Source organism: Crocodylus porosus, unplaced genomic scaffold (assembly GCF_001723895.1).
Source record: "Crocodylus porosus isolate Cpor-Errol unplaced genomic scaffold, CroPor_comp1, whole genome shotgun sequence".
NCBI lineage: Eukaryota > Metazoa > Chordata > Crocodylia > Crocodylidae > Crocodylus > Crocodylus porosus.
The window spans coordinates 62,596,470-62,610,722 of record NW_017728950.1 but is presented as its reverse complement, the minus strand read 5'-3'; the positions used below and the strand labels follow the sequence as shown (position 1 = coordinate 62,610,722).

At 41.5% G+C, this 14,253-nt stretch overlaps 1 protein-coding gene across 2 annotated transcripts in view; it reads left to right on the top strand.

Annotated features, from left to right (window-relative positions):
• Window positions 1–14,253, top strand: part of APBA1 (amyloid beta precursor protein binding family A member 1) — a 61,550-nt gene that overhangs the window by 22,228 nt on the left and 25,069 nt on the right. For both annotated transcript variants that reach the window (XM_019555167.1, XM_019555166.1), the window contains exons 3-4: window positions 5,802–5,903; window positions 11,741–11,780. In XM_019555167.1, the coding sequence (XP_019410712.1) occupies window positions 5,802–5,903; window positions 11,741–11,780 (142 nt within the window). The remainder of the gene's footprint in view (window positions 1–5,801; window positions 5,904–11,740; window positions 11,781–14,253) is intronic.

Sequence of the window (14,253 nt, the reverse complement as noted above, 5' to 3'; positions counted from 1 at the left end):
ACACACACACACACACAAATTTGTGTCGTTCAAGGAACTCATTCTTTTTTGACCCTCAGTACTGCTCAGATTTCAACAGTATTACACTGAATTGCATATTTTGGCTTCCTTCCAAGGTAAACAGCCAGGGGTTCCTCCCCCACAATACACAAAAAGATTAAAACATTGACTTTGGCATTTTTCTTTTATGCCTCTATGGCTGCTAGGTACTGTTCATATTTTGTCTGAATGCCTTCATGTTCTCTGCTTTACTGCCTGACATCAGCAGGGCAAAAGGAGGTTGTAGCGTTTCCATGACTAACTGTCCTTTAAGGTAGACTATAACTGTGCAGGCAGATCACTTACAGAGACCTTTGTCTTTCCATGTTGGCTGCGTTGCTCCACTTGCTCTCAGGTTCCAACTTTTTCAAGTTGGAACTCAGTTCTTTTAAGTTCCAACCCAGGGGCAGACAATTATTTCAGGCAGAGGACCACTTACAGAGTTTTACCAAGCCATCGAGGGCCATATGACAGGAAGCCAGGGGTGGATAAATATTAATTTTCTAAATTTTTAGGGGCCCTGCAGGTCAGATAGAATGCCCTGGTGGGCCACGTCTCATCCACCTCTGTTCTAACCCATTTGCCCCTTCTGGCACCCTCTAGTAATCACCAGGTTCAATAAAACACAGGCATGCATCAATGAGAAGAACTAAATGGTAATTTTAATCATGCAGTAGTAAACAACCCTTGCAGACCCTTTGTCTGGCTCTAACTAGCTAACTTATTTGAGGAACCATCTTCTAATTCCCATTTTCTTGTAGTTTGAGAAAGGAAGCGACTCCAAACTACAACCTTCTTTACCTAAGGAATAAAGAAAGAAAAGTGTGGATCAGAAATGTTGACCTTTAAATTGAGTAGCACTTATGAAATTCTGCTGTGATCAGGTATTGGATATTTTTCTCCCCCCCCTAAACCTACATGTGTGACAGTAAATAAGCTCTTTTTGTTGTTCCCAGATACCTGGCTGCTAGCAATGGGTAAATAACAGCACTTTTTAAAACAAAAGCAGTTTACTGTGGCAGTAGTTTCACTAGCTGTGGTACGTGTCTTCACAGTAACCTAAGGACCTAACTGGATAGGTTTGACATAATGCAGTACTCTTGCATCTCCTATTACAAGTTCCATTATTAAACCAAGTGCACGATAGCAGTTAAGCGCTAGTTTATCTCCAAGTTGTAAGTGAAGCACACTATAGTTACAACGAAACGTCACCAAAAATCAAATGGAGAATTTTTGGATATACCAAGCTGAGTATCGTAGGAGGATGGTAGGTACATCATCAAGGAAAAGAAAAAAGGCTGCCACTGCTTACTTTTTCACAATTCTGATAGCATATATAATATTGTTACAACAGAATTGTTAATATATATGTTTTGCTTGGGTCTTGTCAGATTTTTTTACTAGGTTTCTTAAATCGTTTAGTTAAAGGATCAAGTAACAGTTCTAGTTATTCTTTTTTAATTGATACTTTATAAAGAGGTTGTTTTGGAGCAGCTGAGCAAAATGTCTTTCTACAACCTCTTGCTGAGTCTGTCTCATACTGTCCAAGCATAAAAAACTACCTGTAGGTTGGGAGCCTCACTCCATATCATACTTTGTACCATCTGCTTAGAGGATGATGATTAAGGCAAATAGATATTATGCTCTCCCCAACTGACCTTTACTCATTTCTCCACAGGGACAGTTTTTGTAGTAGCTAATAATGTTTTTATTTATATATTGTGTTTTATAGGAAACTATATCTTGTGTTTTATAGTTTGTTAATTAATTTATTTACTGTTTCAGTATTCTGTAATATTTTTGTTCAGACTCCAGGTATAGCTGTGACTTTTACATCCAGAATACCAGTGCTATAGATAGAAGACATTTTCTATGATCCCTTACAATAAGTGAATAATTTCAGTGCTACTTAGATGAGAGTAATTTGACATGGGTTCACCTATAGTGATTTTTGTAAAGCTACTGAAGCAGTACTGTGCAGATCTTAAACAATGCTGAACTACTAAATGTATAGGATAAACTAACACTCAGATTTATGTATTTTAATGTGAGCGTGTAAACTTGACAGCATTGAGGTATTTTAAAGAACTATTTTGGAGATAATTTAAGTGCTAAAATATTAAATTAGTTCTTGTAGCTGGGTGCCTTTGTGATATCCTTAATTCATTCTGAAAACTGGAAATACATAAAAGTACCTGTTGCTCATGGGTGAGAGCTACCTTTTCATAACATTTTCCTGGGGAAAGAGGTCACACCTTATTTTGAGTCGGAAAGAATCTTAAGCCATTTTGTTTTCCCTGCAGAGTCCAAACGTTCAGGTGAAGTGGGGACTCCAGCAAGAAAAGACTCCTAGGTTAGAGATGCTGGTGTTCCAAATCAAAGGTTGGGCTTGTCCTAATATAACGGCATTGGATGGCCCAAAGAAAAGGCATGTCACAGCTGCTTATGCAGTTAGGAAAGTAGTAGTCAAGCATTTTATGATCTGCTCAATTTTATAGATTCAGTGGGTTGATAAAATTAATTAAGGGTCCAAACTTTTGTGCATTAGAGGGGAATCACACTGGGTTCCAATTTGCATAACTTAGTGGCAAAATCTTTCCTTTAGCATTTCATTACAGTAGCTGCGAATGCATATTCTGCACGTTCCTCAAAAAGGTCTGGTTTAGAAAACAAGGTTCTCTGGGTTAAATTCTGTGAATACTTGCACCTTTTGCAATTATATTGTTGTCTCCATTTGCCTTAAAATACTTTTAGTTTTCCCTTAAATAACTACTAATAGCTTTCTCATTCTGAGCAGTGCTTCCTACGCTCCCTTCTAGTTTCAGTAATTTCCCCAAACCATACTCCACAAGACACGTGCTGGTAGCCCATAGAGAGCTGGTTGATCATAAGATATCAGTTTCTTTGCTATTCCCTTAAGCTTCAAGCTTTAATTTTTTAAAAAAAAAAGATGACAAATGTTTTCCTACTGTGACTTTCCTGTATAATCAGTTGCTGCAGGAAGCTATGTAAGCCTAGCTGAGAGGGAAAAATGATTTTTGTGAGAATGGAAAGGGAGGGAGGGAGGTGGTTCTTGAGAAAGTTTCTGCCTTAATCCTTTTTCCACATGCAGAAACTAAAAACGAATCTAAAGGAAGTGCTCTAGAGTATTCTAGAGATTGCAAAAACTTGGGAGGGTCCATCTTACGACAGGTCTGCGTCTGTACAGCGTTTAGTGTGGCAGGCTACTCCTGAGTGCTGAATGGCCTAAGTGGTGGGGGATGGAGCCCCCTTGCCTCGGGAGCTTGGCCTGGCTCCCCCCAGTACCCAAGGCAGAGCAGCTTGGGGGCTGGATGTGAAGTGAGGGGGCCCTATTTCCTGTCCCATTCCCCACCTCACAGATCTTGCCATTCAGCAGCTGGGAGCTCCCTCTCCTTCTCCCTCCTACCCATGGCAGCCTGGAGAGTAGAGCTGGGCACTAGCCCAACCCTGCACCCTGCACAAAAAATTAAAACTAGAGGGAACACAAGTTCCCTATGGTGCTCTGCTTCTCAGTGACTTAATGTAATACCTGCTAAAACCAGGGTTACTTTTTCACACAATTGGCCATTTTAAAACCACTCTACAGCTGTGCACGTGTGTTTTGACCAGGGATCTGGGTTTTCCATTTCCTATGGAAAAACACAAGATTTTCTCTGTTAAAGAAGTAAATCACAGATTTTCCCCTTTAAAGGAAAAAAGGCTGGTAAGTTGCATGTTTCGCCTTGCAGGCTGGTAGAGTTCCAGGCTGCAAGGGGCTGCTTTGGTCCGGGGAGGAGCAGGAGGAGGGTGATCAGAGGTAGCGGGTGCCATATGAATGTGTCCATGCACACATGCACATGGTTGGCAATGCAGCCAGGCAGCATGGTGGAGAGCAGCTCTTGCAGCACCCTGCAGGTAAGTCTAGGGGGTGGGGGCATAGGCAACATGTGGAGGGGCATAGATGATGCACGTATCCCCCCAGATTTCTACACCCACAGTGGGGCATGGTGCTGCAGCCTGTCAGGACCAGCACTGGGTAGGAGCCGGGTCCACAGCCCAGAAGATGGGACCCAGCACAGGATGGTGGAGTGGGGCAGGGACTCTCAGTGCTGCTGCTGCAGCAGGGAGCACAGCACCACCATGACCACCAAGGTGAGGTGCCCCCTGCCCACCTGGCAGCAGAAGGGAGGCACAACACACCGCCACTGCAGCACCTCACCTTTGCAGCCATGGCAGTGAGCCAGCACAGAGCTTGTTGTGACAGCACAGAGTTGTGCCCACCCTGTTGCTGCTGGTAGGCAGAGAGTGCCTCACTTCAGTGGCCATGGTAGTGTGGCACTTCCTTCTGCCCTGGGTCCCTCCCACTAGGCCATGGAAGTGGCTCCTACCCAGTGCCCATCTGGCCAGTCTGCAGCCCCATGGCCCACTGTAAGCAAATAAATTTGGGGTACATGTGCTGCACACACCCCCCCCCGCCCCACACACAGTCTTCCCCACACACTGCAGGGCTGGAGACCACTCTGAGAGCAGGGAGCAGCAGGTCAAGAGTGAGGGGCACCAGCAGAGCTGAGAGGGATGTGGGGCTGTGGATTGGGAGGGAGGAGCAGTGGCATGGGCAGAGGCAGGGCAGAAGTATATCAGGGCTCCTCAGCTCTACAAAGCATTGGAGGGGAATAGCTGAAGTTGGACCTGCATCCTGGTGAACAAAGAGGACAGGGGGAGCTCTGATTTTTCCGTGATAAAAAAAAAAAAAATCAAACACCAAAATATATAGGCAATTAGAATTTATTTTATTACAATGACTGAGGCACTGGTAGGCTTCCAAATTGCTTTAAAATTGTAAATATATCAGTAAAACACTATGTTCAAATGATACCTATATATAGCGGTGTTTCATTTTAATTGCAGTAAAATGGACTTTGAGGGTTTTAATCGGAGAATCTGGGATTCTTTATCAGAGAGTGGGGAGGTGTTTAAACAGAGAAAAACAGGCTCTCTAGTTGTGACATGGATATAGAGTGCTTTCAGGGGCCAGATAGCTCAAAAAATGTCACTTCTGTCTGTGCCCCAAAAAGCCAATTCGGCTGTAGGAGGGTGACCCTGAGTGTGGCATTTGTTGGTTCAGGATAAATAATCTTAAATATGCATCTTCACTTTCTGATCATTGATACTTTTTCATCTTTATCGCTTCATGTCTTTTACCATGTTTTTTCAGAATATGAAGCTGAATTGTTTGCAGTTTTCATCTAGCTAACGGGCTAAGTTGTTTGCATATAATACAGATAGCCTTGTGTGGGTGAACGTAGTGTAACTGCATCTTTATTCAGTGGCTGACAAGAAAAATGATATGAAAATCACATTCGTTCAAGCCAGGCAATACAGATTTCTCCTATTCAGCCTCAAAAGACATATTTTCATGTCACACTTTTGGAGTCAATGTTGTTTACCCTGGATATAACTTTTAATTCATTTTTTTCAAGATGTTTAAATGAATAAGCTATTAACCAGCAAAATAGTCTCCCCTTAAATTTGCAGCCGATGTGATTAAAAGTTGCAAGTTCTGCTGATTTGTTGGAACAAGAGACCAGGCTTGTAATAATTGCAGGCCAGTAATAAGTGTTATTGGTGACGGTTTCTATTTGTTGGGGTTTTTTTCATCTTTGATCCTTTTTCTCTTCTTTCAAGTTAACAGAAAAAGGGAGCAAGATTTTGACATTGGTCACTCAGATTTTTATTTCATTTTATTTTTTTATCGTGTCTAGTCTCCATCTCCTGATTCCTCTTCACCTCGCGGCGCTGAATCGTCAAGTAGGCAACACCATCAAGATGTCTGCAGCACAGCAGAACCCTCCACAAATAAAGAGGTAGGGTGCAATCTTTTTAAAAGCAGCAGTCCTTTTCTACTTGCTGCTCATGCCTTTAATTTTCCTCCCTTCCCCTAGTACATGCACAGAACACTGGCTCCGAGTACCTTTCCTCTTCTCCCTTGTGCTTATCTGTCTTTGAATCTCTAACTTACTAGCACTGTTTCTGATGGCATTCCTTGACTTGTAGTATTTCGGCTGCAGTAATGTTTGTTTAATAGGCTTAAAGGTATTGATTCATTTAAGAGCAGCCAATATCACTTCTGGATTTGGGGTAAGAAGAAGCAGCTTTTCCTTTTCTCTACCTTTGCAGAATGTCTTGCTACAAAGGAAATTACATTTCTAAATTGAGTGGACAGGTCTTCCAAAATAAACAATAGTATGGAAAAGCAGATGTCCTAGGCAGATGTATGTGGCTGTTCAACTGTCCACATTGCTAGAGTCCCTTTAACAAAAAATGGGAATATTATAGTGGGCCTACTATCATGTAAAAAGCTAATTCTGTGTATAAGATTTCATATGACTGGAACCTGGATGATTGCACAGATAGAAAAATTACCATTCTCTTTGTTGTTTGTTTAGGACTTTAACAAATTTAAAGGTAACAAAAAAATCTGCATAGAAAGTAGGTACCATCTAGCCATCAATTAAGGATGTGATATCTGTATATAATCAGCAGGAATTGACCAAGTATCCTTACAAATGTTGGTTAAAATTAAAAAACTGATTAATGAGGAATAGTTTTTCATTGTTTTTTCATGTAATTAAGAAAAACTATAGGTGTGCGGCCTATGAACTATGATTACTCTCTCTAATCTTATATAACGTATTGAGAGGTAGAGGCTTTCAAAAAAAATTAAGCATAATTTATACTAATTTCCCCAAATCTTCAAGAATGTTAAATTGTAACATTGTGCTTTGATTTGCAATATTCTTGGCTCATTATAACCTTTGGCTTTAATTGTTGACTGGTTTAGGTACCTCATGTAGTTCACTCAACTGCTAAGTAGGGGTATACCGATACAGATTTTTTTTGGCTGATACCAGTGGCCAATTATTAACCAGCTGTATCAACCGATACCAATCCGGTAGCCAAAATGCAACCTGGCAGCTTGGAGAGCAGCATCCAGTTAGTAAGTCTGTGCAGGGAAGGGATGGGAGGGGGGCAGATTGAGGCCCCCACGGTGAGGGAGGGAGTGGGGCTGGAGCTGGGGCAGGGGCTAGGGAGGTGCTACACAGCCAGGGCAGGAAGCAGGACAGAGCTGAGAGAGCCTCATCCAGGGGGTGGGAGGGAGAAAGGAGTTGGCTCCCACCACTGCTTGCACCCCTAAGGGAAGCATCAGGGCCATGTGCTCCCTGGATCTGTGTGTAGGGTGAGGGTGGGTGGCCCACTGTGGGCTTGGGGGCTGCACTGGCTTCTTACTGGCAGGGTCTGGGTCAGGGTGGGCAGCACTGGGGGGGGCTATGGGGTGGCTACAGAAAATTTTGGGGTGGCTCTAGCCCATCCTATAGCCTCCCATCTTAGCACTATTGCCACCTTCCCCACCTACCCCAAACACAGTCCTGGCCCAGGCCCCGCCCCCACTAGGAAGAGGCCAGAGTAGCCCCTGGCCCTGATCCCACAGCAGGCAGCCCACCCTCACCCCATACACAAATCCAGGGGCACATGCCCCCCATGCCTCCCCCAGAGGTATGTGTAGCAGCAGAAGCCATCCCCCTTGCCCATCCTCCCCAGTACAGCTCATGCCATGCCATGCCCTGCCTCAGCTGGACAGCGCCATCCCCTGTCCCAGCCCCATTCCCTCTCTCACTGTGGGGCCTTGATCTGCCCCCATCATGCCCTTTCCCTCCCCCACATACCTTCCCCCCCCCAACTTACCGGCCGGATGCTATGCTTCACACTGCTGGGCTGTATTCCTGGCCACATGCATGTTGGAGCTGCATGCATCCACATGGCATTTATCAGTGATATTATCAGCTACACTGGCCAAAAAAGCAGATTGCCAATAATGTCAATTTCCTTTTATCAGTGCCAATCCAATATGGACCAATATATTGGTGCACCTCTACTGCTAAGCTATTAGATATTATTAATTTTAGTCAAGGTATCAGATAAAATGTTACCCATATTAGTCTTCAGTATTTTACTATATGTCGTATTAGACGTTATAAAACAGACTTTATATCAGGATGTATTGCAGGGCTGATTTATCAGGCTTTATTTTATACTTTTTAATAAGCAGCCTTACCTGTCTCTATACTGTCCTTACAAAAATAATAAGCCTCTTACATGTAAGCTGCTCCTGTACACCTTGCAAAATCCCAAGGATCAGTTGAACAGACTGACAGATGAATTCAACAATTATTGCCTGGTTTTCTAACGAAATTTTGAATACCAAGATTTAAAGGTAAATATTTCTACTTTGCCGTGCCATGAGACGATACCTTATGTCATTTCTGATGCCGAAAGAGTCACTGATACATTTTTTGTTTCTTTATTTTAGTTGGTTGCAGTTTTTAAGAAAATTTAATTTTATGGTAAATGACATGTTACAATTAAACCCTGTGAAGAGCACTTAAAACTTGAACGATAGCATATTAAAGGCTTATTTACAAGTGCTAAGTGCCCTTCTAGGCATCTTAAAATTATACTACTTCTGGCAAGGATTGTTTTTGAACTGTACTACCTAGCTAGAGTTAAGTTAACTTCTGGCTGTTCACCTGAGATAAAATATAACTTGCAGTCCTCCAGTATCCCAAGAGGCACTGCTTCTAGGTGGACTAGCTATAATCTAGGACTCTATAACCCTGGAATGACAGCTGGGGACAGCCAGGCGGCAAGTGAAAGGAGAGGGAGGGTGGAGGAGAGGAGTGGGGCAGGGTAAGGGGAAAGCAGGTGGGTAGGGAACCGCTGGACTGCCACCCCCTTCTTCCCCTGAATAGCCCCTCCTTCCAGCATCTGGATTACTGCCCTGCCACTCCATTCCCCACCCAGCTGCCCAGCTGTCCTGCTTGCCATTCTGATCCCCACTGCTGCCCAGATCACCTGTTTCACTCCCCTGGCCACTCCCTGAATTGTCCCTCTGCTGCCCTTCCACCCCCAGATCACTGCCTCGAGCAACCCAAGAACACCAGCAGCAGGCAGGGGTCGCCTCCCCTGCCTGCTCTTAGGCTCCGTGCAGCCCACTACCCCCACATGCATGATCTAGGCCCCATGAGGCCCTACAGTTAAAAGCAGGTGGAGGGATGAGGAGCAACCACGCAACTGTAGAGCCCAGCAGGGCCTGGAGTTGGGTGTGCTGGGACAGTGTAGCCTGCAGGAAGCTGAGGAGCTCTCAGGTTGATCAGGGTGGCAAGGGGGTGATCCAGTGTGGAGGGGCTATTTGGGGGATAAGGTAAGTGATTCAGGGTTGAGGGGCCAGTTGGGGTCAGAGGCATGATTGGGGAGCTGATGGGAACAGAGAAAGCAGTTGGGGGGTGGGAGGCAATCCAAGCAGTTCAGGAGACCCCCTTCCCATCCTGACCTATAGTGCAGCTAGAAAGCTAGCAAATGGGGCAGGGACAGAGCAGAATTGCAGCTCTAGCCATGCCCTGCGCACCAGCAACAAGTCTGAGCAGTGCACATTAGAGAGGGTATTAACCCTTAGCACATAACTGATCACTAGCAAGAGTTAACATTAACACTGATTAGCATTTGTTACAGTTAGCACACGATAAGTCTAATGTGGGATCTCACCTTTAGTTTACTCAGGTTTATTTGAAAAGGAAGTTTTAACCAGGCAGTCAGATTGCTGAAGAGCTGACACATCATCATTTGTTAAAAAAAACAGCTCCAGTCAGGCCATAAGCCAGTTCACCTTCCTTTTTCATGTCCTTGTGACAAGATATTTAGCAGAATTTGCAGATTTGTTGGAATCCAACGGGCTGCACTGTGAGTGCTTCTGCTGTGGCCTCAAACTTGCAGCCTCTGAGCTGTCAACCGTGCACCTCAGCACCTGTGCCACCATAGTCAGATCACTTAAAGAACTGTACACTTTTTTTAAAAATGCATTTGTACAGATAAGCTTGTCTCCATTTCATCTGAAGCCTTGAATTGGTCAGTTTGCTATGCTTGTCAGATTGCAGCCAATCAAAGCCACTTGCTATGCTGTACTGATAGCTGTTGAACAAAATAATCAATATCTGTATCAGTTGTTGAACGTAATAAAAATTAAGTCATTGCAATAGACAGGAGGGTCATAGAAGCAGCCTCCTCTGATTTGGTGACAAATATCTCATCATTTGCTCAACACTTAATTCCTCTTAAATGCCTTGGCAGCAGGAGCAGCTAATCAGTGACAACTTTCTCTTCCATAGGCATTATCCCTGGTAGAGGGGTTTCCTATGTTTAAAATACAATTTAGTCATTTTTGCGCAGAAAGCCAAGGAGTACAAGGATGCCCTGATATCCTGACTGGGCTATCTGCTTAATGAACCTTTTTTCTACCACCAGCAGTTGTTTTTTTATAGGAAGCCAGTTGTAAAAAGTGGAAAGATGTGACCTTTTCATAGTACCCTTGTAGTAGGAGATGGAAGAGGCTCCCTAGTACATCTCCTTGCCACTTAGGATTGTATGCTAAGTAGATCACCCTCTTTTCTTTTTCTTTTTATAAATATGTATAATGCCAGATGTACTATACATTAATGTACAGAATTACTAGTACCTAATCTGAAATACTGGGTGTTATCCTAATTTCACACCAGTTTATGTCAGTATAACCACACTGAGAAGTCAGTGGAATTAGTTTTTATCTACTCTGCTGTAGAATCGGAGCTAGGCAAATCAACACCTGGATAAACTTTGACTTCCCTTTGTCACTAATGTATAACAGCAGCACATGTCATAATACACCATATTAATCTTGCTGCAGTGCACTGCATTATCCTATGTATTTTGATGCATGGGGTGCTTTTAACATATTCTCTCATACAAGTTTATTTCTGAGTATAACTAAATGGTAAGTACCCTGAAATCAGAGATTCTACCTGTATAACTTCCAATGACTTTCTACCAAATTTCAGGTATACCTATTTATTTATTCTGGTCCCATGCCACTCTAATCCATTACTTTAATTTGAGACCCATCAGACTCCCCACCCAACACAAACAAGCAAAGGATATATCTAATTCTAACAACTATCAATGTTCAGTATACTTCTTTGTGGCTTCTCAGCCTCTTGAAGGCTCAGGTCAAGTGTAGTAGTATCTGTCATCATTTTAGAGGCCCTATTAAAGGACATTACTCTAGAACATAGAGATTAATGCTTAGATTGTTAAAAAAAACACCAAGTATACTTAAACTGACTTAACTCAGCTCCTAATTAACAAATTATATTTAATCTGTTTACTGATTGGTTCTGTGTATACTTTTTTTGTCTAGAATTATTGCAAGGCTGTTTAAATTTTCCTAGATTTCTTTTTTATTATTATTATTACTCAGAAGTTCTTTGGAATGTGGTTTTATTTGCCTCTTTCTTGTTTGTGCTATATATAGATCACAGCACTTCAGGGTACTCAATAAAGCAGCTATCTAATACCAGTGACTGACTAGAAACTGAGTGTAAGATTACCTAATTAATGGAACTGCTAACGGAATCCCAACACTTCAGGATAATAACCCTCTAATAATTGCTGACATTATGAATTTAAACACTTTAATTTTTTTCCTAACAAACCGTCAATTGTCCTTGGTTAATAACTGTCACTGTGATTTGATTTTTTTTTTTGCATGGAAGGATTTTAATGCATATTTGAGCATGCTTTGTTTTGTTTGAAATCCTGTTTGTCTTAATTACAGTCAAGAAAAAGCTTGGCTTCATTCCCAACTTATGTTGAAGGTAAGCTGCAAAAACATGTTTAAAAGTATAAAACCGTTAATATAATTATAGCATTTTACTCCACCATTAAAATATTTTGAAAAATCTATTTACTGCAGAGGTAAACATTAACAAGGGTTGGATGAACTGGTTGAGAAGAAGTAGAATACGTCTAGGATTTAAACCAAGGCCCAGAATTATATTTTACAAGTTTAGAAAAATTTAATTCCCTTCATCTTGTAAGTTTTCATTGGCGGTCCCAAACTAGTTCCTAGTGAATGGATATGAATATTACCTAAAAGACCACAGGAATATAAAATAAACATTAGTCATTTTTTGGAATTCAAAGCAGATGTGGTTGTGCATGGAAGTACTGAAGTACCATCTAATCAAGGTCGGATAAGATGATCATAATGATCCCTTTGGGCCTTAAAATAATAAAAATAATTTATCCGTCCTGCAACGCTGAATCTTTACTAATGCTGAGCCTATGGAGTAGTTGGTGGTATTACTATTCCTGTGGACATGTTCCCTGGATAGAGGGCTATTTGTTTTAGAGCTGTCAACATGGTATCTTTCACCAGTGCCACATTCTTGCAAAATTAAGATTAAAATCAAAAAGAATGTTCATCCACCACAAGAGTTAATGCGTGCCTGCGTGTTCTGTGTGTACACATAATTATTCAACTGCATGTATTAAAACATAAATAATGAAGTAATGGAAGCACAGAAGAAACAGAAACCTCTACATGAATTGTGCTGTTCAGATCTTCAAGCTTTTGAATTTCTCCCTTTCAGTATATAGAATGGCAAAAGTTGGAGCCAGCAACAGGGCTTCCTGAATTGAACACCCTGGTATTCCTTGAATTGTTTCCTGTGTGCTGTATTTGGAAGGGTACACAGTCAGTCTTAAATGCTGTAAAACGTGATTGATTCAGTCTTTAAGGTGCACAAAATATCTTCTTAAAACTGGAACTTGATTCTTAGCTGGAATAAATTGTCATAGGTCCATTGAAGCCTTTGGAACGATCTTTACCATAGGAAGATCTAACCTCAGATTTATGAACCACTTCTGATCCTCTGACTGACAGACAAAACTTAGGTCAGGGACATTTTTTAAATTTCCAGTTTTGTTTTCAGGAGAGCTATCCCAGGTGCTAGCCGTAAGGTGGTTGTTACAATTAACTCGTGTTTCTTTTCACTGGATGGATATCTCCAATGCCTATAATATATTCTCATCCAACAGGAAAAAGGCACTATTTTAGCTTGCTTATATCAAATTTGGCACATAAGGTGATTTTTGTGAAGACAGTTTCTCTGTTCTGAATTTGTGTGCACATAATGGACAAATAGGAGATGCTCCTTTCCCCTTCTGAATATACTTCCTGGTTGTACTACTTGAAATATCATATAACAAATAGTGGCACTTGTAATAATGTGTGTTTTCAAGGTTTTGGTTACAGTGTACAAAATTGTAGAATCTCCAAATATAATGAAGTCCTTATTTTAAAAGTGGAAAAGAGGACCCCTCATTTTTTTAAATGACTAATCTAAGTACTGAGCTGCACCTCTGAAAAGCATTTTCAAAATAGGCCATCTAAAAATCAGCTGTCCTAAATCACTAGTTACTTCTGAAAATGTAGACCTTTATCTTTAAGAAAAACATGACAAGAAAAGCTGCTTAATTATAGCATTAATAGCATTGCCAGGACCTTTGGATATAACACAAGTATGACTTAAGGATTAGCTCCCTTACCCAACTTTACTTCTTTTGCTCGATCACAACTTAACATTTTTGGAGGGCTGAAACTTTCAGTGCTCTAAGTGACTGTAAATTTATTGTTGGAGCATTAATCAAAACTGGTTGAGCCACTTTTGAGTTATGCTCAAAGGATAGACCTCATTGCCTTTTAAATTTCTTTAGATAGTTCCCAAGTCAATTAAAATTGTTTCACAGAATACATTTATTCACCGTAGGCTAACAGTTTGTGGGGCTTTTTATATACCTGACAAAAATAAAATGTAATATCTTTTTAAATTTCATGACAGTGCTATATTGATCTTTTTTAACAAAAAATATCACTAATGTAAATACTGTGTACATTTAAATTTTTCCTGAACCCAGTTTTTTTAATCTGCACACCAATAAGCAGCCTGTGGCATGAAGCAGAACATGTCAACATGAGATGTTTACTGTTCAGTAGACTAATTAGTTGTGCAGTAAACACCACGTGTTTACATGTGCGTCCCTAATAGGCTGAAGTAAACTAATTTACTCTGCAGCAGGATAGTACTTATATTTACAGCACGGTCGTTGTAAAAAACTCCACACACACAGAGATTTTCATAGATTTCATAGATTTCATAGACAGTAGGGCTGGAAGGGACCTAGGGAGATCATCAAGTCCAGCCCCCTGCCCAAAGGGCAGGAAGTCAGCTGGGGTCATAGGATCCCAGCAAGATAAGCATCCAATTTACTCTTGAAGGTGTTCAA